This window comes from Kwoniella dendrophila, chromosome 6, assembly GCF_036810415.1.
Source record: "Kwoniella dendrophila CBS 6074 chromosome 6, complete sequence".
Taxonomy (NCBI): Eukaryota; Fungi; Basidiomycota; class Tremellomycetes; order Tremellales; family Cryptococcaceae; genus Kwoniella; species Kwoniella dendrophila.
The window spans coordinates 1588021-1611330 of NC_089481.1; the positions used below are offsets into that span (position 1 = coordinate 1588021).

Consider the following 23310-nt stretch of genomic DNA (forward strand, 5'->3'; position numbering starts at 1 on the left):
AAAATCGCCTGGATTGAATAGTATATCAGCTTACAAAAAGAACAAGCACCAAAGATCTAAATAATTTGAGAAAAACCAGGTCAATTTTCAATAAAATGCCACCCAAAGCAGCTCAAACAGCTCAAAAACCTGATCCACAAGAAGTACCTATAATATTTCAGCGATATAGAAACGATTTACAGAATTTAGCTCAAAAGATTGGTGAGATTGAATCAGAAATGGAAGAACATGCGTGAGTTTAATTTATATATTGAAAAAAATTAATACCTAACTAAATCCTCTGTCTGTTCATGTAGTCTGGTATTAACGACATTAAAACCATTAACTAAATCTGATTCAGAAAGAATATGTTATAGATTAATTGGTGGTACTTTGGTTAAAAGACAAGTGAATGATGTAGTACCAAGCTTAGAAACTAATTATTCAGGTATAAAAGAAGTTTTAGATAGTTTAGTTAAAACTTATAAAACTAAAGAAAATGAATTTGAAGAATGGAGAAAAGAAATGGGTGTACAGGTGAGTTTACCTGCTTAAGTGGATCTTCCAAATTTATGCCTTTTATATCATCTAGGCGTCATATCTAGTACTAATCTTCCATTGACTCTCTCCCAATACAGATGCCAAAATAACTCGATAATCACGTAAAACCCCATATTCCGGACTGAAGAACGATTGTAACGACGACCTATTAGCTTATTCACATATTGTATATCATGCATTTATACCCAATGCTCAGTCATCACCTGTTTTACGCCACCAATATATGCATAATCATGAAGAGTTGACCTGGTACAACCTGGAGAAAGATATAGCCAGCTGGAAGTGAAGCTGTAAGCGAAATGCTTGATCAGCTTGAAATGCTTTTCGCAATAAGTACCAGATGAATAATATCTGCGTACAAAGTATTCACCTTAAACTAATAATATCACTCTTCCTCCAAAGCCTTTCTAATCCTTTTCCCAGTAGCTCTTTGCCATTGTTCTCTGCATTGTTTTCCGGTATAATTGGGACCCATCTGTAAAATGTCGTCGGCGCAGAAAATATCAATAGGAATACCGGTTGACAATATGAAGATGGGGTAATTCAAATTCGAGATGGTTCACCTATTTTGGCGGCAAAGAGGACATGCAAGGGTAAAATTAGACTAAATAGATGAGTTATGGGAATACTCACTTTGGCAGCTACTTCATCCCATTTAATCTCAACAGTACTGACAACAGCTTCAAAAAGGTTCAATCTACTTTGTGCAGACCATCCTTCTGCATTGCTTCCATTGGTCTTGGTTCTTTAAGGACTTGGACTCTCTGAAGTCTTCTTATTGTTCGTTCGCTTTTTAGGTGTAGTTTGTTTGTTACTTGGAGTTTCTGATGAATCGTTGTTGGTGCTGACGGGAAGTTTAGTGTCTTCTCCTTCTGATGAAGTATCATCTACTGCTGGTTTATCAGTTTTCTTAGATCTAGGTGACATTGTGAAGGATGTTTGGAATTCCAATAAGATACAATAAAGTGTATCAATGAATTAAGCTCAGAAGTTAGTGAAAAGGGGAAAGTACAAAGAACTGCATAATTAGCAGAGAAACAAGAATCCTCCCATCGAGATTTTACATCTTCACAAGTATTCATACTTTACTGTGGAGGTCCGTGGAGCATCCGTCAATCAGTTATATCCCCAGCCGACTCAAACGTCCTCTGAACAAACAAGGTGAGCACCATCTCGTCAGCTACATCCAGCAGACATCAGAGCAGTTCTATACTTGTGATGATTGATCACGACCTTCGTCCTGCAAAGTAGCATTTATTGTAGCTGTTGTTGCTTTGGGATCATTCATGGAGTGCCCATACTTGATCCTTATGTGTATATAGTTGAAATAAATTGCATTTCTTCCTGCCTCTTGACAATATGTTGACAAATGACAACAACAACAAGCTTTGCCACGTGGATCATACGCTTTGACCGCGTGAAATTAAATTGAGCCATTATACGCGTCAAAGCTCTCGAACAACATTTCTTGGTTCTTGGTTGTCTTTTTATGTCGAATTGTCCTTTGTTATAGCATGATCTACCAACTTGACTGATTCCTTCCATATCCAAAATACAATTTCAAGGCAGCCCTGTCGAGTCCTTGAAGCCACCTTTCAGATAAGGCTGAAGCGCTGACTGAACCTTTTGTGATAAGTATGAACATCAGTACCGCAACATCGTCTGGCGCAGGTCCTTCTAGACCTTCACCTACCACTTCAACATTCAAATCAACAGCTCAGACAGACGGTACTAGTGGAAGTTTATGGACTGAGATTCTTGGAAGTGCAGATAGACAGAAAGGCTTAGGAAGGAAGAACTTGATAGTCTTGTGTGAGTATATGATACATCCTATTTTCCAAATTTATGATAGTATGCTGTTCTAACGTTAATTCCATTTATAACTTTATGCTGTTGTTTCACTCGGCCTGCTTAATAATCACAGCTGAACGACATCATGGTCGAACACATCTTTTATCGCAACTGAACGTATCTTCCAAAAAAAGGAAGTCATTTAAACAATCTCGAAATGGTAAAAAAGGTTTAGCGTTAGGTTATGAAGTTATAGATATTTCAGATGGTGATGAAGGTGAGTTTCGAGTGAAAAGAAAGGTCTATTTGGTTTACTTAACGCCAAGAGCAGCCTGAAATGATCAACTGGCTGGTGTTTATTGGTTATACTATGAAGACTGATATCAAAAAAAAAAACACACATTCCTGCAGATTCCGTTCCTCCACTTTCAGTATTTTATCCACCTTCCTCGCATCCTAGTTTACTGAAATTACTATCGAAAGCTTTACCACCTAAGTCATTGTCTGTGAGTGAGATATCTATAATCAGCTTTTCATTTTTCTCCCGCTCAATGGGCACATCTAAGCTGATATGATATATACAGGATACAGCAGCCGTAATTATACTGGATTGGACGAGACCTTCATCAATGGTGAGTACTTGAATTGTCCTGAACTCGCTGCCCTCATTATGTTTTCATATCCAATCCGCGCGTATATACTCATTCGCATATGTTCCGTAGGTGAAAGAACTCTTGACCTGGATATCCTGGATAGATCAGTGGGCAACAGGAAATGCGGAAAGAGGGGAATCAGAAGAATTAAAGGAGAGATGTAAGTTTATCGCTTTCTCTTTGTCCTTTAGATAAATAGACACAAAGACTAACAATACCACCTCGTTCAGTACAATCGCATATACAGCATTACTCGGAGCCTTCACCCACGCCTCAGACCGGATCTACAGCTTACGTTGGAGCTGGGGCCTTGTTACCGTTAGGACAGGGAACTTTAACTTTAAATCAGTGAGTAAAGCAGGCTGTATAATATAGTGCAGGCGAAGGAAGAAGTTCAAGAATTGGTCGCTCATGTTTGATGATCGCGATAGCTCTGGTATCCTCATAACAGTAGTATGCACAAAGGCAGATCTTATGGACTCAGTTGCAGAAGAGATTGGTGTGAAAGGTGGAGGATGGGAAGAAAGAACGGACTGGATACAGCAGGTCTTAAGGACAATCTGTCTCGCCTGTAAGTATTTTATCTTCAGCTGGCTGAACAGGACGTGTTGCAAGCAAATAACTGATAATGGAAGAGTAGACGGTGCATCATTATTTTATACAGCCCCTACACAGCCTATCACATACACGCTTCTTCGCTCACATCTCCTACATCGACTGTTTACCCTTCCTCCCTCATTAAGTCCTAATACGATAACAACAACAGAATCCTCGACCCAACATGTAGCTTCCACTCGTTTCCCTTTTCCTCATAGAGCGAATGTCTTAGATAGAGATGCTGTAATGGTACCGTCTGGCTGGGATAGCTGGGGTAAAATTAACGTATTGAGAGAAGGTTTCGATCCAGCTAGAACAGCGAAAGCGTTCGAGAATAGCTTGAAGCGTTTTAATGGCGATGAAGATGATGAAGGTGAACCCTTAGAGGATATTTGGGATAGTATGATTCCTGATATAGAGAAAGGACCTAAAGTGAGTGCATTAAAATTCTCAACATGATCTTTGTATATCTTTTGATCTGCCATCCTTTCCAACCCGAGATGATTTTGCTGATGGTAGCAATTTGTAGCCATCAAGCACAACACAACCTTCTATACCTGAAACTGAACAATCGTTCTTAACTCGTCAACTTGATCTATTATTAAAAGATCCTAATAGAGATCCAAGACAAACGTTCAGACATGCCGCTGCAACAGTTGTAGGACCAATGTCAAATAGTGAAGGATTGAATTTACCTGGAGTTGAAAAAGCTTTAGGTGAAATGGAAGGTTTAGAAAAAAGTGAAGAATTGAAAGAGAAATTTGCAAGATTGAGTAGAAAAGTTAGTTAATTCTATTACGCTATCTTAAAAATTATCTAACTACATTTGCAATTTATTTTACTGTATCGATATAGGATTCATCGCGAAATACAAATGGACCTTTATCACCTACGACAACTACTCCAGGTGGTACTGGTACGACTGCGGCAATGCCAAATGAAGCTCTACATAACTTCGTTAGTACACCACCGCATAATTTACTTGTTTAGATCTCAAATAGCTAACAATTCAAACAATTCATCGTATTCAATATAGTTCCAAGGCTTACTAGCGAATCGTTCAAAGACTGGCTCACCAAGTACAACTACTTCAGCTAAACCAACCGAAACAAAATAAGCTTATTGACGCATCATCAGAACAACCATATGGAGCTGTGCAAATGACTTATAGATAAATAAGAACGACCTATTAACGTACGAATATGATGCAATTTGTGTACAGCTACAGCTGAGGTGGAATATCAAGCTAGACTCATAGTTGATGTTTTCTTGACCTGCTTCCCGCTAATGATCATCACCAAACTTCATAAAAGAAAGGGAATTCATAGCTTGGGTATCTGGTCTTGCGTGATGCGTATGCAGAGAGCGAAGATCCGTCAAACATCTCGCCATGGAAAATTTCAAGTGAGCTGCCATCGCTGAATCAATACTACACCCGATGGCTGTACATGACATGTTAAGTTATATTTCAATGCATATGATATGTTTAATTCAATTATATTAGGTAGTTTCCAAAATACGATATTAGCTACATAAAAGATAAGACAATTCTCCACTTCTTGCTTGATATTTTTTAAATTGACGGTCAATTATGCAGGAGCAATTGTGTTCTCCATTCTGAGAGTTTTATCTGAAGGTCCTCTTTTAGGTTCTTCAACATGTGTTCTACGGAAGTAAACTCGTTTACCCCATTTATATGATTCTGTACATCCAAGATAAACAAGGATCATTCCGAACTAGAAGATCAAATATGACATTAGCAATTCATTTATATATGACTTGATGAGTAAAGATTGAAATGGTAACTTACAACAATACCCCATTCCCATTTCAATGAACCGTGAAGGAAAACTCTATCATTGATTACTGGAATATAAACGACAGGGAACTATAGTAAGGATACCCAGAATCAGTCTAAAGGTCTTTTAACAAGTTGGAAAAATGCAAGACATGATACTCACTGTTCCAAGAGCTAATACCAGTACAGACCATAATAAGATCTTGTTATCTCTTAAATTGACTTGCATGATACCTTTTGTGAAATGTTTACATTCTAATCCATGAATCATTAACATGATAACTAAAGTTGCGAAACAGGTTGCTCTAGCTTGGAAAACTGGATTACAAATTTCTGAATCTGTTTCATTACAGTATCTACCAAGATCACCCTATTTTCCATCAAATTTTAACATCAAAAGTCAGCTTAATGATACTCATCTATGAGGTTGAAGAGATGTCAGATGACTCACTGGGAAATAACCCCAAAGTACAATAACGAAATTTGCTAAACTTAAAGCACCCATTAAGATACCATAAAATACCAAATCGATATAAAATTCCAAAGTGAAAATTTGATGGAAAGCATGTGGAGATTGATCCATAGCGTCTAGAGCGGTAGGTTCTAAACCTAAAGCTAAAGCTGGTGGACCAGCAGCTAAAGTATTAATCCATAAAGCAGCTACAGCGGATAACGGGAAAACTGATTGACCATTTTCATCTTTAAATGCTAATCCAATCATTAAAACTATGATTTCTGCTAAATTACCAGATAATAAATATAACAAGAATTTTGATAAATTTTTAAATACTGATCGACCTTTTCTGATTGCTCTTATAATTGTACTAAAATTGTCATCACTTAAAACAATTCTTGAAGATTGTTTGGCAACATCTGATCCAGTTCCCATACCGACACCAACATCTGCTCGTTTCAATGCTGGTGAATCGTTTACTCCATCTCCAGTCATTACGGTTTTTTGTCCTCTTCGATGAATAGCATCAACCATTCGTACCTGTTATGCAGCGACAAGATCAGCATTCGTAAAGGTGTCAAGCCATATCAAGCCAGGTTTGGACTTACTTTAGTTTCAGGTGCACATCGAGCTACGACCAATGGTAATTCAGGTAATTTATCGATCTCATCTTCACTTAGAGCATCAAATTGTTGACCAGTCATAACAGCATCTTTACTATAAGCTTTCTCTAAGATACCAATATTAAGTGCAATAGCAGTAGCTGTGGCAGGATGATCACCGGTCAACATTCTAGGTGTAATACCAGCTCTAAGACAATCTGCAACAGCACCTGGAGATTCTTTTCTTGGTGGATCAAAAATACCTGCTAAACCTAAAAAGGTGAAATCGTTTTCAAATTCATCTCTTGGCATTGTTTTAACTTGTTCAATTGATTTTCCTGGAAGTTTTTTACCACATAAAGCTAAAACTCTTAAACCCTGCGCAGCTAAAGCATCTACTTTGGCCATGACATCTTTTTTTCTTTCTTCGTTTAGAGGTTCTCCGTGAACAGAAGTGCATTTTTCGAAAACTCTTTCAACAGCACCTTTTAATAAGCATTGAACGTGTACATCCTTTCCATCGTCTGGAATAAACTTATAAGCGATGGACATTCTTTTTACAGTTGAATCGAATGGATGTTCGATAATTTGTTCATAACGACCTCTTGAACCGGCAATAGGTGGTCTACCACTATGTCCTGATCTTACTGAATCAGGTCTATGAGGATTTTGAGGTCTTGAATGTGTTAAGAAAGGTTTACCATGACCTAATTTATGTGCTGCAACTTGCAAAGCAATTTCAGTTGGATCTCCGTGAGCGTCCCATTGATCTTCGCTACCTTTAGGTCTAGTTAATGTAGCTTGATTACAAAGTGATGCACAAAGTGCTAAATCTTTTAATCCAGATTCTAATTCATCTACATGAATAACTTGTTCTTGTAAATTGAGCTCTTCAGCATCGGGATCAGGTTCAGCAACTGTATCGGCGGAAGATTTTCGTTGTGGTTTTCTCTTTAAATCGAGTACAGCTCCACCAGGTGAGATTTCTTCTCTGTCAGATCGAACTTCACCACGAGGGTAGAAGGGATCAGATCCAGTCTCAAATGAATAGGCTTGTCCACGTCTAGTATTTAAAGGAGCGGACTCGTTGGATCGTGGATCGAGTGCAGGAACCCAGAATTTTCGTACAACCATTCGACCAACAGTGAGAGTACCTGTCTATGATAATCAGGTGAGTAAATTTCACAGGGTGACGACTGAGAAAGCGGTACTTACTTTGTCGGAGCATACGTTTTCTACACCAGCTAATGCTTCGATAGCATCCATTCTTCTGACCAAAGCATTTCTTTGAGCGAGATCCGTAGAAGCTCTGGCTAATGTCAAACTAACAACCGCGATCAATGAAGCTGGCAAAATTGATACAGCAGCAGCAACAGCATATGTGGCGACAGATAAAGGAACATTCTTGAAACCAGTCGAAGCGACTACGATGATCGCAATAACAATCGCACAACCAAGTAGAAAATAAGCGAGTTTGTTCAATCTATCATCAATCCTAGTGATTAGCACGATACACAATTTCCATCATTCATTCAAATACGACTTACTTGATTTGTAAAGGTGTGGTTTCAGCAACTCCCATAACTACCTTGAATTTATACCAGTAAGCAGCAAATCCAGTTTCGGTCTTTTTTGCCTTTGATTCAAGTGCTTGTGCGATTTTACCGATTTCAGTGTTCATTCCAGTTGAGGTGATAATTACCCGAGCTCGACCTTTGGTAACTTGAGCACCTGAGAAGACCATACTGAGACGGTCACTATAAAGAATTGATTTATGTCAATCTATGAATCTATTTTGCCTCATCATATGTTACTTACCCAACGGGACAATCCTCCTCATCTATAGGGTCGGATTGTTTCGCAACAGGTAGCGATTCACCTATAGAACTAATTAGCAAGGAATATTTCACACGGCCATAGCTTGTCAACTATACTAACCAGTCAAGAAAGCCTCATCACATTCCAAATTACTGCAGTGTCCTTCAATGACACGTCCATCTGCAGGTACAATATCACCATTTTTCAGTAATACTAAATCACCTGGAACAACCTCTTCAACAGCGATAACTTTAGTCGAGCTGTCTCCACCACCAGCTGAACGAATGACGGTAGCTTGAGGAGCACCAACGGATTCAAGACTTGCGACAGTCTGCGATCGGAAATTTACGTTATCAGAATTTGATTCCTCTAGTCATTTCGAACGGAATCTATACTGAAAATACTCACCTTTTCTGCCTGCCATTCGGTGTATGTTCCAACTGTAACATTCAAAATTACCAAAGCTCCAATAACACCACCACTGATGTAATCCATTGTGCCAAAAGAAGTAGCCATCGCAGCGACTATTCAGAGAATAGCATACATTAGCATTTCGAATTTGTTTCGGTGGATAATGAAATGCCAAACAACTTACTCAAAATGACCGTCATGGCATTACCAATTTGTCTAAGTATAATATTGATTATACTAGGTTTTTTAGGTGGTTTCAACCTATTTGGACCATACTGTTCAAACCTTTTCTTGGCATCTTGTTCATCAAGTCCCTTCGATGTATTTCCATTTAAAGCATCTACAACTTTTGATGAAGGTGCTGTATGTGGTTTAAAAGGTAATGATTGTGATGTAGCTGTAGCACCTGTATCAGCTCTTGAGAATCCTTTCTCAGCATTATCATGTCCATTTGTGTTTGTTGTATATTTCTCAGTTGTCATGATATATTTCTTGTTCTTGATTTATCGAAGAAAAGAAAGAAAGCAAAGAAGAAGAGGGAGAACCCCTCTTTTCACGATCAATTTCATATCTTATATATCATATCGCTTGAAAAATTCTGATTCTGATGTGAAGAAGCATTACGAGTAGTCATTAGTGATCACACATAGAGAGAGTCCGGACCGATGAGATATGTGTAAAAAAGCGGTCATACTTGTAAGATTTTATACTATGCCAAGAAGCCAAGTTTTCTTAGGTATATAATCATAAGGTGGATATAATAAGCCGAACCATCATTGCCTCGGAATTTTCGCCACATATATTTCTCGTGTAAAGAAGTTTAACCTTGATTGTGGAAAAATAGATAAGGACTTATCTTGGCAATAACTGCGTAAAATGTCTATCAAGCGATAAATCACTGTAAAGGACTGGGAACTACCGTAAGACTGATCTAGATCGGAGATAGGGGGTTTGGGTTTTTCTGAATTCCGATTCTTGGCATTTATTGGCGTTCAACTGTATGATGTTGTTCTTCTTCAGGGATGGATAGATCATGAATAGAACGGGGCCCTTATTGCCTAATTAGCGGCAGTTGTACACCTATGGTCAGGAGAATAAAGATTAAAAGATGGCGACGACGGTCTTGGCAATGACGAAGTCACTCCTTGGCATGATGAGAACCCAATCGAACGGCCGCCCTTTAAAAATCAGTCTCATTAGGATTTCCAGGCTTGCCCGGATTGACCGGATATCAGGCTTACAGCGAGCGGAAGTCGCCGCTTGTCTGTTTACTCTCACCTCCGCTCGGAACTGATCAACATTCGCCGGGATTGACAATGTTGATGGAAGCAAAGTCAACATGACAGCCCAATGATCATCTTATTGAAAGTACATTTGGACTCATCTATATTCTTTTGTCATCTTATTGTGCACCAATTATTCCACCACGATGTGCATCTACCCGTAGTCTATCAAGATTAAGCGAGGGTATCTTTGGAGAAATACTCAAACCTATTTGCAGGATAAAGATGGACTATCCGGATAGTGGACCTTCCAGGATACCTTATACCCCTCCTTATGATAATGCAAGTAACGTTAGCTGTAGTCCTTCGGATAAGGGGAAAAGGAAAGCAGATGGACAAAATAAGCCAAAGAACCTACAAGCATGTGATAGATGTAGAAAGAAGGTAAGCCGAGTCCCTCCAAAACATGAGCATTGAGAAATTTCCGTTGATTTATGGCTTTTTTTTCGCAGAAAACCAAGTAAGCCTTCCATATATAAGCGTTCTATATGAAAAACCGCCCGTTCTAACCTGTCATCACGATCTACTGTACTAGGTGCGAACCAATAGAAACGCATAGGAATCTATGTAAAGCTTGTCAATCAGCTTCATTAAGTTGTACTTTCGATTTACCATTAACAGCTTCGAGAACAAAACGGATACGAAATGGTCTACATCAGTCTCATGGTGCAATATGGTCTGTAGATGATCATATCAAACGATCTAGAGGAATAGATCTTCTGCAAAATCCACAGATGAGTTTGAATAGATCTGGTAGTGATTTCGATCAATCTACCAAAACGAGAAATGCTTTTGGAATGAGATCGACAAATATCGTTGCATCCCTCAGAGAAGGTATGTTCAGCGTATGGAATGAAGATAAATTGAATACTTATCTAAGAAATACTAAATTAGGACCTACATCTACATCATATATCCTTCATTCAATGCCTACCTTACCGCTCTCATATTTAACCGAATATGACGAAATAAATGGTCTATCGATAGTATCATTACCACCTGAATCCAGTGACGGTTATATACTGGCGACCGCAGTCATTCAGCCTTCCATATTCTCTGATCCACCTTCACATGTATTAGAAACCACTCAATCCCCACGCTGGACCGAAGTGGTCGAGACACTAGTGGAGACGTTTCTAGCGGAAATTAGTTCATTAATACCTATAGTAACAAGGGAAGACATGACACGAGCAACACCAATTCTGTGTCATGCTATGGCCGCTGTTGCGGCAGCTAGACGTGGATGTCCGAAAGAAATATTCGACTGCTTAAATCATATTCTAACTCAGGAAATACAAGAGCAAGGTGAGTAGGCTAAAATGTGAATTGAAAAGGAGAAACGGCAGGGCTGAAACTTTTCGATTTATAGATACGCTAAGTGTTCCTACCAAACACAACATTCAGACTCTGTTAGTCACTTGTTTAGTAGATGAATTGGCTATAAGAAGTAATTTGGCTGTCCCAGTAAACGTATTGCGAACAAGGCTAAGTGCAGCTATACAAATGGTCAGTATCCACTATGAGCGTTTCAACATTTTCTGTTGATTATGCTATACTGAAAAGCTGAACTATCCTCTGATTTGTAGGCGAAGGATCTACTGATGGATGAGACCTCAATGACACATGGCAGTGACGCGGAATCAAGGATTTGGCAATGTGCTATTGTCCTAGATCAATGGTCAGTTCCCCTCATTTCTTGAATTGGTAACTGTATCTGACATATGATACAGGAATGCAGCACGATTTGGACTACGACCTATACTTCCCCTAAAATCGCTTACACTCGACTCACCACAAGTTGTCGCGAAAAACGATAATCACTTCTTCAGCCATTTGCTCTCCCTTACTCTGCTCCTGTCCGCGGTATTGGCGCATATATATGGCCCTACTGGTATCACAAAATCTAGAAATGCTGATATACAGGACATCAAAATGAGGTTGTCAATATGGAAACGACATTTGCCGGCGGTTCTGGAATTCGATAATCATACCACGAATTTACAAGCAGGTAAGCCATAATCCGTTCTCATTTATGGACATAGTAAAGATAATACTTCCGAAACGATTATCACTAATCACAATTGCTTTAGGCATTCTACGTCTACTTTACATTAGCGTTGTGTTCCTACTTTATCGACCTTTCCTAAGTGGGTCATTCATTGTTCCACCACATCTAGATTTATCACTTGATCTTCAAGCTTGGGATTACCTCGACTCAACTTCTCAAAGTGCTCTAGAATGGGTGTCGCAACTGGAAGATCCTTGCACCCTTCCATCTTTCGGGTTATATGCTCTGAATATGGTAGGTTTAACACAATATCATTCTTACGCCAGAAATAGAAGACTGGACGCAATGGTCTCATTGGGAAGAATTTCGGAAACTGTAAACAAGTGGAATGAAGTGAATGACGAAGGTAAATTGCCTTTACTGACATCGGTGAGTCAATAATGTTATGATATCGGAAACTTTTGCGTCTCAAAAGCATCTCACTAATACCTTCTATTCTCGTCGCAGCAACTGCAAGTAATTCCCTTCCTTTACGGGTGTGCTCAAAGAGTTGCCAAAGAAGGTATGACATCTTATGCTCTTAGAAATTCAGATAGAGGTCTAAATCCTACTCCAGGTATATTAAACAAATTACCTGAACTGGAAGTGGTTGATGGTGTCGCATTCTTCAAAGATGCTTCTCATCCTGAAGGAGGTTATTTTATTGCTACGAAACAAGCTGCTAAAGAGATAAAAGATCTTCCGCCTAATACAATCATACTTGGCGGACAAGATGACCGCAATGATGATGATCGGAATGATGGTGGAGATGCAAATTATATTCATGGTAGAAGTGATAGAGCAGGAAGCGAAGATTTTTTTGATGAGACTGAAAACACATCAAGATTAGGTCATCAATGGGAATCTATGATAGCTTCTAGTTATAATCGTACGAGGAGGGAAGGTGTTGATGCAAATTAGTCCCCACACCCTGTTTTTGATTAAATCCGCACTGTATCAATGTTTCCTTGACATCTTGTACGATACCAATAAAGGTAAGGTTAGGTGAGCATTACACTTGCGAAAACTATTATTGCTTAAGTGCGGTTAAATGTTTCATACGATAACCGTTATGCGTAAGCGTAATGTTGTACGAGCAAGGTAAGGTACAATTGAGCGATAGTTACCTGATGCTTAAGCGCAAGGTTGTTGGGTTTATAGCCAAACATCATCACATAATCTGTAAGCGTAACGTTGTTGGGTAAGGCAAATAAAAGGTACCAAATAGACGAAATGGTGAAAAGCAATTTAACCGACATATATAGCGATTTAACCGACCGGTAAATAACCATAGATATCACCGGTTTAATCACTTCCGAAGCTATCGATATCGACTCGAGCAACAACCTTAGTAGCAGCATATAAACAGACATCATAGACCTCTCCCTGTCTACCTCTGATGTCGTTTTGATGCTGTTAGCTTTCACAAGTCTTGTCAACCAAACAAACTGGCAGGCTGCAAACTGTTGATCGAACTTTCGAGGAATAAAAAATTGATAAAATACCCAAAATCTACAAACATGGCTCCTTCATACGATACATTCGAAACTATCAGTAGACGTTCTACTGTTTTTAGTAAGTTCCTTCTCCGGTATAAACACTCAAATGCATCGATGTTGTAGGCATAAACGGAAACTGATGATTCTCATGAATTGAATATATCAAGGTACAAAAGGAGTAGTATGTTCTTCTCAACCATTAGCTTCAGAAGCTGGAATTAGAATACTTCGAGCAGGTGGAAATGCAGCAGATGCAGCTATAGCAATGGCAGCTGCTTTGAATGTAGTTGAGGTATGTTCCACCCATTCACCGTCACTAAGAGTCTCTCCACCCGCGAGTCTTTTCGAGAATATTGATATTTAACCTTCATGATATGACATAGCCATGTAATACAGGAATAGGTGGAGATGTATTTGCATTGTTCTACTCAGCTTCAGATAAAACAGTTAAAGCTATTAATGGTTCAGGTAGATCACCTAAATCACTAACTTTAGACAAAATAAAGGAATTAGGTATAAAAGGTAATAGATTTGATCCAGATTGCATACATGCTGCAACTGTTCCTGGAGCATGTGCAGCTTGGTGTGATATTGTTGATAAATGGGGTAATGGAAAGGTTAAACTTGATAAGATCTTCGAAGTAAGTGACTTGATTGTTTATTCCTCATTACTATCTAGTTTGTATGGGAGCCGAAAGCTTACTAAGCAGCATATTGCTTTTTTTTGGTGTTAGCCCGCTATCACATTAGCAGAAGAGGGATTTATAGTACATTCTCAAGCAGCCTATGAATGGGGTAAATATGCTTCATTTCTACGTAAACAAGCTTCAGGTGAAAATTATCCTTTTTTAATTGATGGTGAAGCCCCAAAAGCAGGTGAATACTTTAATAATCCAGCTTTAGGTAAAACTTTTAGAACTGTTGCAAAAGAAGGTAAAGATGGTTTTTATAAAGGAAAAATAGCACAATCTATCGTTGATGGTAAGTCAAATGCCTTTCTATCCTCCTTCTCCCCGATCAAGTCAGATGTAGACCCGAATATAAACACAACACTAGTATGATCACTGACAGTTCTCGTCTTTTCATGCCTTCTATAACCGTTAGAGTTACAAAGAAGAGGAAGTTTCATGACTCTGGAAGATATATCCTCACATGAAACAGAGCTTGTTAAACCGATTTCATATACTTATGGACCAGAAAAAGAAAATTTAACTATACATGAATGTCCACCTAATGGTCAAGGTTTAGCTGCTTTAATTGCGATTGGAATTATAGATGTTTTGCGTGAAGATGGCATTATTGATTTGGATAATTATCAAGAAGGAAGTGTAGAATGGTTACATGCTTTAATGTAGGTCAATTGTCACTCGTAATTTACTCATATAAACGAGTGCAACTGAACGTATGCTGATTAAATGAGCTATATCTCCTTCTAGGGAAGCAATGAGACTTGCTTTTGCAGATGCTCATGCTTTCATAGCTGATCCTAAATTCTCTGATGTTCCTGTTGATCAACTTCTATCGAAGGTGAGATCTACAATCCTCTCTTGACTTCCTTTGTTATATGCAGTAAGGCTGACTCTGTGCCACCTCTCGGTTAGAAATACCTACGTGAACGAGCAAAATTGTTCAATCCTGATAAAGCTGAAGCTCAACATGTCAAAGGAAATCCAATACCTTCTTCTGATACTGTATACTTTACTGCAGCTGATTCGGAAGGAAATGCAATTTCTAGTAAGCTAAGCTTTCATATATTGGGAATGGAAATCCCTCTCCTGTAAAGTTGGACCTTGTTTGCTGACATGCTATATACCATATTTACAGTCATTAATAGTAATTATCTTGGGTTTGGTACTGGTATTGTCCCTGAAGGCTGTGGATTTAGTATTCAAAATAGAGGAATGGGTTTTTCTCTTGACGAAAGTTCTCCCAACGTTTTGGAAGGTGGTAAAAGGCCCTTCCATACGATTATTCGTAAGTCTATGACTACATACCATCCTGTTTAATCCCGTGATTTTTTCGCGACAAATTCTATGCTAAGAATCTTGCCATCTTCTAGCTGCTATGGTCACTCATGGTGACGAATTATATATGGCATTTGGTGTAATGGGCGGAGTCATGCAACCTCAAGGTCATTTACAGACTTTCCTGTAAGTTTGAATCTTTTCGAAAGAGGACTTCACTAGTATTAGCCACAATGGTTACCTGACACTATTGATTTTCAAAAATTCAAAAAATAGTAATGTTGTTCATCGATCACATCATGCTCAAGCAGCTTTAGATTCACCGCGATTCTGCTTAGGTGGTTTAGCTGGATATATACAAGGTTCAACCCCATATTACAACGATCACGTTGCAATTGAACATGGTATTTCGGAAGAAACGATAAACAAATTAAAGGAAATGGGACATAATGTTAAAGTAGTCAAAGGTCATCAACAAATTGTTTTTGGTAAAGGTCAAATCATTTTAAGAACAATAGATAAAAGGACTGGTAAAAGAGTTTGGGCAGCTGGAAGTGATCCTAGAGGTGATGGTTGTGCTTTGCCACAAATTTGATTCCTGGAGCGAAACTCCCTCTTATAGTCAACGAAATGATGTATGTATACAGTGAACAACAAGGAAAGTGATATGTTATTCACTGATTCAAATGCTCTACATGTTAACTTTAGATGTATAATCAAAACCGAGTGTCGTCTAGTACGGTTACTCCATTCCACAATCGATCCATCATGTAATTTTGTTTTAACCCGTAAATCTAGTGTCAATCTAGATTGCGTATAGAACGTTATCACTTATAGATAGCGTCCGTTAAAAATAACAAATGAGCAATATCTTAAATGATGGTTGGAATGCATTTGATTATAATGGTTATTATGTAGTTATTATAGAAACTCAACTGTTGGCATTAGCCTTTCAATGATTTTTCTTTATACACCTCTACATCGGCCCACGCAACATCTAAAATACTTAAACATACATACTGTACATAAGCCTACCATACAAATCCTTGAGATGCTAAGAAATCCAAGTGTTACTCTACTCTGCTCTATATCCAAAACGTGATTACCTTATTACCTTTATAGAAAAAAAACCCATTCCATCCAGCCCTTATATACCAAATAGCATAAAATCACTTGATCCCGATAAAATCGATTTCTTTACCATTACCAAATAGGAGGACACAACTGTCATTTTTTGATTTAAGATTTATGATTTATCTTTGTTTACTGGTTTATCAGGAATGAAAAACCACCAAATAGCTTGTAATATTCTAAATCCAGCTAAAGCACCTAAAGCAGCAGCTTGACCACCACCATCAACTATAGCTCTTGATACAAATGCACCGAAAAACACAGCTGTTCCACCTGCTATTCTAATATCTCTTGAAGGCGTATATTTGAATGAGAATAGTAATGGATCATTGAAAATTTCTACCCACTAGATTTTATCGATACAGATATAAAAAAAGAAAGGGGAAAGATCAATTTAGTCAGTCTTCAATCTCGCATATATGGACGAATCAAAGTTTCTTTTCAAGTGGACATAAAAAAAAAGATACTACATATACTTACAGTTGTCGTTAATACCACAGTCGTATTCATGGGACTTGCTATACGCTAATGACGAGATCGAATATCAGTATAAGGGATTAATCATTTCAAAAGCATAAAAGCAATTTAATTTAGCCAAAACATCACAACTCACTTTGCCAACTATACCTTGTATACCCATAGTAGCTGAGATGAAACCTAAAGCAGCCATACCTGTACCATTTGTCCATGATGGATCGCCTCTATGACTAACACATATATAAAATAGTAGATTAGTATTTTATCTTTTATAATTATTTTTCTCAAGATTATTTCAATTTTAACTTACGTTGCAATACCTGATTGACCTGAAAAATGAGCACATAGAGCAGCAGCCATAGCTAATAAAGCTTGAATAAAAGTAGCAGTTACCAACCATGTACGTCTTCTATTTCCAATTTTATCACCAAATCTACCTAAACTTGTACCTAACCAAAAACTTAATAAAGAAACTAAAGCTTGTTGATCAGGTTTTTGAAATCCATAAGTTCTTTCACCTATTGGTGAAAATATTCTTGCAATAGCTAAGCCTAATTGTGCTACATTACCTGTTTGAAAACCACACCAAATATAACATGCTGTAAATGATGGTGAAGATGTTAATCCAGTTAAAAAACATGCATAAATTGAAATTAAATTTGTTGAATTTGGTGCATCAATTACAGTTTGAAATCTTTCAACTAATCGTTGAGTCAATGAATTTGAATGAATGATGTTGTTATTATTAGGTGAAGGTGATAATGATGAAGAAGGTGAATCTTTTGTATTTGTAGGTAATGTTTCTGACATCTTGATTTATCAATTTGAAATTGAATTGTTCACCAAAAGTTGTTATTGGACTATCAGTCTTGATAATTGATTGATTGATTGATTGATTGATTGATTGATTGATTGATTGATTGATTGAGATTATCTCTAAAAGCCTGGCAGCGGTATGTGAGATCAAGAAAGTAGCTTTTCGTCAGAATTACCTGCTAATATGTATATTTTTCCAGACGAATCTAACGCCAAGAACCAAATATTTCTAACTGATAAATCATGACCAGCTTATCAGCCTTTGTTATTGTGCTTTTTTGTTTATGCCGAATAAAAACGGGTCATTTACATTTACTAATAACCATTACAATCTAAAATCGTAATAGTCATTACAGACAGTCAAATAGCCGCCATACACTGAATTAGCCGACATACACTCAATTAGTCGACAGATTATAATCTTAAAAAGCTTTACCCCGGAATCATCGGCTGGGGGGTTTTCCGTAAGACCTGAATAGATTAATAAAAAATCAAATCTGACGTGACGTGCTTTGACGATCATTCATGGTATTCCAGATTTTTAACAACTACCGAATGCCACCTCAAGCAGTGACCTATTTTTGTGATCATATATATCTACAGTATTCTATTCAAGCTGATCGTGGTGCCCCAATCTCTTTGGACAGTCTGAGGTGTTATCATGCTCTAAATAACTGCAAGGCTCATCTAGCAATCCGGTCGTTACCGTACAGTATGAACTTCTGGAACTTGATATTCAGCTAATAATCTAGGTGTATGATAACCCCAAGATGATGACTATAACGGCACTACCACCTTATAGAACATTTTATATTCTGTAGTGCAGCGAATTCAGCTAATATCGAATTCCCTTTCGATACCCTAAAACTATGCTTACCACTGATAAGCGTAGGTAGAAGATGCCTAAACCCGAACTTGACCTAAGGAAGTGCAACATCAAACAGGAAAAGAATGGGGGAATGAGTCAAAGCGTTGTTGTTTCTCGTTTCAAAATTTCCAAACTTACAACTTGGACAGTGCAGTTTTTCTTGCTTACTAATCGCCTTTGCTTTGTTTACTGATATAATATACGTTTATTCATCTGAATATCTATCTCATCCTTTTATGAAGAATGTTTGATTCGCTAATAGAGGACTGAAGGTCACACATCTGTGAGGTAGCTTAGTGGTATAACATATGTAAGTAGCCTTTCTCTGTCATTCTGGCTCAAGCTCACATCACTTGTTTTCATCTTTATGTAGGAGTTACCATCCACCTATCGTCCACAATATATCATCATGTCTCTTCATCCACATCACAAACTTCCCGACCTGACAGCATTGGAAAGCTGGAAAGTCTACACTTCATCAATGGATTTGACCAACGCCAGTATCTTAGAATCGGTCTTTCACGTTATCCTCGAACATCTCAGCAAAGAATCCCCACTCACTCTCGGTGGTGTCTCAAGATTTTTCAACCGTCTCGTCACACCCAGAATATATAGGTCACTCAAAGTAGACGTGGATAATGTACGAAAGGTTTTACATGGGTTTGCAATCATTCCAGCATTCGACATGTTTGACGATTTCCTTGCTGTCAAATGGTCAACCACTCATTACAAAAAAAGGTTGGCGATGTTTGAACACGTCAGCCTTTTGACATTGACAGATTTGGAAAGTTTGGAACTCTTGATGATGCTAGCTAAATCATTGGGAAAATTCACGAATTTTATGGATACACCTGAAAATATGCAAGATTTTCCCGATGATGAAAACAATACCGATAGTACATCTCCATTGAAGTCGTCACCAATGATTTTCAAAAACGTGCAGCATTTAAAGAATGGACGGGAACTTGCCCGCTCCTTAATGCAGATATATGCTTCTAGTACCACTACCAAAAATCCCGTAAAACATATATCCAAGCTTTGTCAACCTAAATCGATCTGTTTTGAATGGCCTTCCGGTTGGGAAGAAGGTGTTTCGAGTTCCGATCTCCATATGATCTCTTATACCGGGTTTCATCGTGGAATGGAGAGCACAACCAACAGGGCTTTCGCCGCGTTCATGAAAGATATTAGAGAATTCAATAATAATCCTATCATCAACTTTAGATTTCATCTTTCAACGTCAGATATGGTAGATACGGAAGACCTCGAGCTGTTCACCACATCAAAATATGGTCAAGTAGTTTGGGATATTAACGCAGATGAAGATAATATATACAAACTTGCGACACATAATGCAATTATATCTCAGATGCAAAGTTGTTTCAATCCAGACGTTTAAAATTTTCCTTGCGTCCGGATTCTCCAAAGCAAGTGGACGCGGAAGTGGAGAATGCGATCTTTATCGTCCCAGACAAAGAAGGTTTAGCAGACTCGATCAGAACGTATCAAGAAGCGGCTCGTTTAAAAGGGAACAAGTTTCCGATAATACATACAACTAAAGATTTGAATCCCTTATGTAGGTGTTGCGAATAACTATCATCCTTGGTCCCGACATACCACCAATCATCCGAAAGATACTACGACATGACATAAATTAGTATTGGTGGAGTAGGTCAAAACCCAGATTAGGCGGTGGAAACGGAGAGAAAGGGTAGTTGGGTTTTATGTGTATCGTGTATGATTCTCGCCTTTTGCGATCCTGCCGTTCATCACTGGATATCCAAAGCGAACGAAGACAAACATATACCTAAATAAATTGTAGAACCACCTTTTCATATCCGCTTCGACTGTATGACACTGTAGACAATTTGATCCGAACATGTGCTGTAACTGTAACTGTAGATCAGTGATCAGTGATATCGAATTCGTAAGCGGCGGCACCGTAATCTGCTATAACAGTTTTGTAATCAGATTATTAGGTGACTTGTATTGATTATTGTACCTGATTAGTAGTTACATATTTTTCAACACGCAATACTCGGATTTTCCCGGGATTACGTGGTTGATGGTTCAAGATGTAACACAACTGTAACATTCTCTATGGTGATAGCTCCACGTGTTGTTTATCATCAACAACCCCTTATTTCAGGGTTGTATATATGATATTTTTAGTAAACAAACTAAAAATTCATCAATTTTATCGTACCACTTTAGAATTTCTGTTGTCGTTCCACCACCATACAACCGTATCACCCCACGTCGGATGTTGTTGTGAGAAAGGGACTGACTACTATCAAAAGAGAATTTTGAGGGTTGGTGCTTTCGGAGTGCATAGGATGTGCTTCCAGTGGTGGTTTGACTGTTTTTGCGGTTTCTGTACTATCTGGGACACTCACTCTTTTGAAAGGTTACTTATATACACGATAAAGATTTGGACTCTGTTTTTTTCTCTCATATCCTCTCTCCACACCTTACTCATATATAGAGATACTCATAGATATATCACAAAAATACGAAACCACAAAAAAACTGTGGCTTATTATATAGCATAATTTCAGTCAATAAGTAAATTTACTTGAAACCAACAAACAACAACAACAACATCAACACGCTCTTTTCATTACACCCTTATCGTACGACCTACAAGAATACCTTTGACTTCCAATTATTCCTAAAAGGACCGAGCTTCCACTTCCACTACTTCTACAGCTCAATATATAACTACATTATCAAACTTCTTCGTTTGTCATCAACTACTGATAGACACATAGATATATAGACTTTCATCGTCATAATCAATTAATACTTGTTGCCGCCCATCTCATCTCGACAAAACACATTCGGCCGAGAATACCATATATATAGCGGTCTGTAATCACAAGCTCTATCATCATTTTAACATAAGATCATCGACATACTCGCCACAGCGATAATCAACCAAGATGGATATCTTACTTCATTATACTGATGAATACATATTTGATTCAGTTTATTCATATTTATTACCTCAATCACCTGTACCATCATCATCGAGAACATCTACATCACCTGATTTATATAACAAAACAGTATTACCTTCACCATATACACAATCAACGACATATCATCCACCTGATTTATCTAACGACCTATTGGTTACAGGATCAATATGGGAAAGAGATAATATATATAGACAAGGTATATCAATATTTACAATAGCATTATTAGGTGCATATGTAATGTATTTCTTATTTTGTTCAATATCATATTTCTTCTTTTATGATAGAAGATTAGAACATCATCCAAAATTCTTAAAAAATCAAATTAGAAAAGAAATTAAATCTTCTTTGATTGCTGCTCCTGTTATAGATGTTATTACTTTACCATGGTTTTTAGGTGAAGTCAGAGGTTATTCAAAATTATATGAAGATGTTTCAGATTATGGTTATGCCTATTTAGCTGCTTCGTGTTTAATGTTTTTGTTATTTACGGATTTAGCTATTTATTGGGTACATAGATTAGAACATCATCCTTTGATCTATAAACATATCCACAAACCACATCATAAATGGATTGGTAAGTTCAAGTTTTTCATTATTTCTACCTTTTATAAGTGGCGTCGCCTCGAACCATCAAACAAGGATCCTTTTCGTTTTATAGGGGATATCAGCTGATCATGTGGATTTGTTTATTATACTCTAGTTCCAACACCATACGCTGCTCTTGCTTTCCACCCGTTAGATGGTTATGCTCAATCATTACCATATCAGTGAGTCATTGCAGATCAGTCAGTTTAGTCATTGTTTACTGATTGTTTTTCCCTACAATCCAGTATCTTCCCCTTCTTATTCCCATTACATAAATACGCTTATCTCGGATTATTCGTTTTCGTTCAATTCTGGACTATCTTGATTCACGATGGTGATATGATTTCCGGTCATTTCTTAGAAAGATACATAAATTCGCCAGCTCATCATACTTTACACCACTTGTATTTCACTGTCAACTATGGCCAAGTAAGTTATTTTTACACCTGATTCTTGACAATTCATGCTGATTCATTATTTATTCTTTTCAGTACTTTACTTGGGCAGATTCATTCTGGGATTCATACAGATCACCAGAAGATAAACTTGATCCAATTCATGCATCAATCGAAAATATGAAAAAGAAAGGTTTATTAGATGAAGCAGGAAATCCTATATCTGAAAGTAAAAAATCAGATAAGAAAGATTTATAGGATATGATTGTAACGGACTATTTTCATTCCTGGATGTGTTTTATAATAATGAATGAAAAGATAGAAGATAGAAAATTTAACGAAACAAACAAACAATATTTTGCAAAATCAGTTTAAATAAATTCACTAGATTACTTTATCATATTTTCGTATATGTATAAATCTCATAGATATCATAATTCAAACTGAAATTGAAACCATAAATTAACAAACTTTTAACGAAATAGATTTTATTCAACTTTTATATACCCACTGTAAGAATGATACCGTTTTAATGTTTCTTGGTGATAACCCCCAATCAAAATTGTTCATATTGATTGATGATATATCATAATCCATACA

At 37.6% G+C, this 23310-nt stretch overlaps 9 protein-coding genes across 9 annotated transcripts; 6 read left to right on the forward strand and 3 right to left on the reverse strand.

Annotated features, from left to right (window-relative positions):
* Positions 1 to 95: 95 nt before the first annotated feature.
* L201_005136 (uncharacterized protein) lies at positions 96 to 534 on the forward strand (the record flags this gene model as incomplete). The annotated part of the gene is made up of 2 exons (XM_066220869.1): positions 96 to 232; positions 297 to 534. 2 exons carry the CDS (start codon positions 96 to 98, stop codon positions 532 to 534), a joined length of 375 nt encoding a protein of 124 aa, XP_066076966.1.
* Positions 535 to 925: 391 nt separating this feature from the next.
* L201_005137 (uncharacterized protein) lies at positions 926 to 1467 on the reverse strand (the record flags this gene model as incomplete). The annotated part of the gene is made up of 3 exons (XM_066220870.1): positions 926 to 1015; positions 1174 to 1220; positions 1296 to 1467. 3 exons carry the CDS (start codon positions 1465 to 1467, stop codon positions 926 to 928), a joined length of 309 nt encoding a protein of 102 aa, XP_066076967.1.
* Positions 1468 to 2177: 710 nt separating this feature from the next.
* On the forward strand, positions 2178 to 4698 carry L201_005138 (uncharacterized protein; the record flags this gene model as incomplete). Its single annotated transcript, XM_066220871.1, has 11 exons — positions 2178 to 2352; positions 2465 to 2608; positions 2743 to 2837; positions 2916 to 2963; positions 3054 to 3144; positions 3215 to 3332; positions 3416 to 3555; positions 3625 to 4013; positions 4111 to 4362; positions 4437 to 4538; positions 4618 to 4698. 11 exons carry the CDS (start codon positions 2178 to 2180, stop codon positions 4696 to 4698), a joined length of 1635 nt encoding a protein of 544 aa, XP_066076968.1.
* Positions 4699 to 5170: 472 nt separating this feature from the next.
* On the reverse strand, positions 5171 to 9146 carry L201_005139 (potassium/sodium efflux P-type ATPase, fungal-type; the record flags this gene model as incomplete). Its single annotated transcript, XM_066220872.1, has 11 exons — positions 5171 to 5317; positions 5392 to 5469; positions 5543 to 5749; positions 5831 to 6373; positions 6442 to 7593; positions 7651 to 7918; positions 7983 to 8192; positions 8254 to 8314; positions 8374 to 8584; positions 8662 to 8777; positions 8849 to 9146. The coding sequence occupies 11 exons, from the start codon at positions 9144 to 9146 to the stop codon at positions 5171 to 5173; spliced, it is 3291 nt and encodes a 1096-aa protein (XP_066076969.1).
* Positions 9147 to 10172: 1026 nt separating this feature from the next.
* Positions 10173 to 12915, forward strand: L201_005140 (uncharacterized protein; the record flags this gene model as incomplete). Its single annotated transcript, XM_066220873.1, has 9 exons — positions 10173 to 10331; positions 10400 to 10407; positions 10483 to 10781; positions 10842 to 11252; positions 11317 to 11453; positions 11534 to 11625; positions 11678 to 11955; positions 12038 to 12384; positions 12463 to 12915. The coding sequence occupies 9 exons, from the start codon at positions 10173 to 10175 to the stop codon at positions 12913 to 12915; spliced, it is 2184 nt and encodes a 727-aa protein (XP_066076970.1).
* Positions 12916 to 13514: 599 nt separating this feature from the next.
* On the forward strand, positions 13515 to 16052 carry L201_005141 (gamma-glutamyltransferase; the record flags this gene model as incomplete). Its single annotated transcript, XM_066220874.1, has 10 exons — positions 13515 to 13569; positions 13661 to 13785; positions 13877 to 14134; positions 14228 to 14474; positions 14598 to 14844; positions 14930 to 15020; positions 15095 to 15227; positions 15318 to 15467; positions 15553 to 15643; positions 15734 to 16052. The coding sequence occupies 10 exons, from the start codon at positions 13515 to 13517 to the stop codon at positions 16050 to 16052; spliced, it is 1716 nt and encodes a 571-aa protein (XP_066076971.1).
* A 651-nt stretch (positions 16053 to 16703) lies between these two features.
* L201_005142 (uncharacterized protein) lies at positions 16704 to 17875 on the reverse strand (the record flags this gene model as incomplete). Its single annotated transcript, XM_066220875.1, has 4 exons — positions 16704 to 16934; positions 17069 to 17113; positions 17202 to 17295; positions 17376 to 17875. 4 exons carry the CDS (start codon positions 17873 to 17875, stop codon positions 16704 to 16706), a joined length of 870 nt encoding a protein of 289 aa, XP_066076972.1.
* A 1283-nt stretch (positions 17876 to 19158) lies between these two features.
* On the forward strand, positions 19159 to 20148 carry L201_005143 (uncharacterized protein; the record flags this gene model as incomplete). The annotated part of the gene is made up of 1 exon (XM_066220876.1): positions 19159 to 20148. The coding sequence occupies one exon, from the start codon at positions 19159 to 19161 to the stop codon at positions 20146 to 20148; it is 990 nt and encodes a 329-aa protein (XP_066076973.1).
* Positions 20149 to 21691: 1543 nt separating this feature from the next.
* On the forward strand, positions 21692 to 22968 carry L201_005144 (uncharacterized protein; the record flags this gene model as incomplete). Its single annotated transcript, XM_066220877.1, has 4 exons — positions 21692 to 22304; positions 22431 to 22497; positions 22561 to 22744; positions 22807 to 22968. 4 exons carry the CDS (start codon positions 21692 to 21694, stop codon positions 22966 to 22968), a joined length of 1026 nt encoding a protein of 341 aa, XP_066076974.1.
* Between the last annotated feature and the right edge of the window lie 342 nt (positions 22969 to 23310).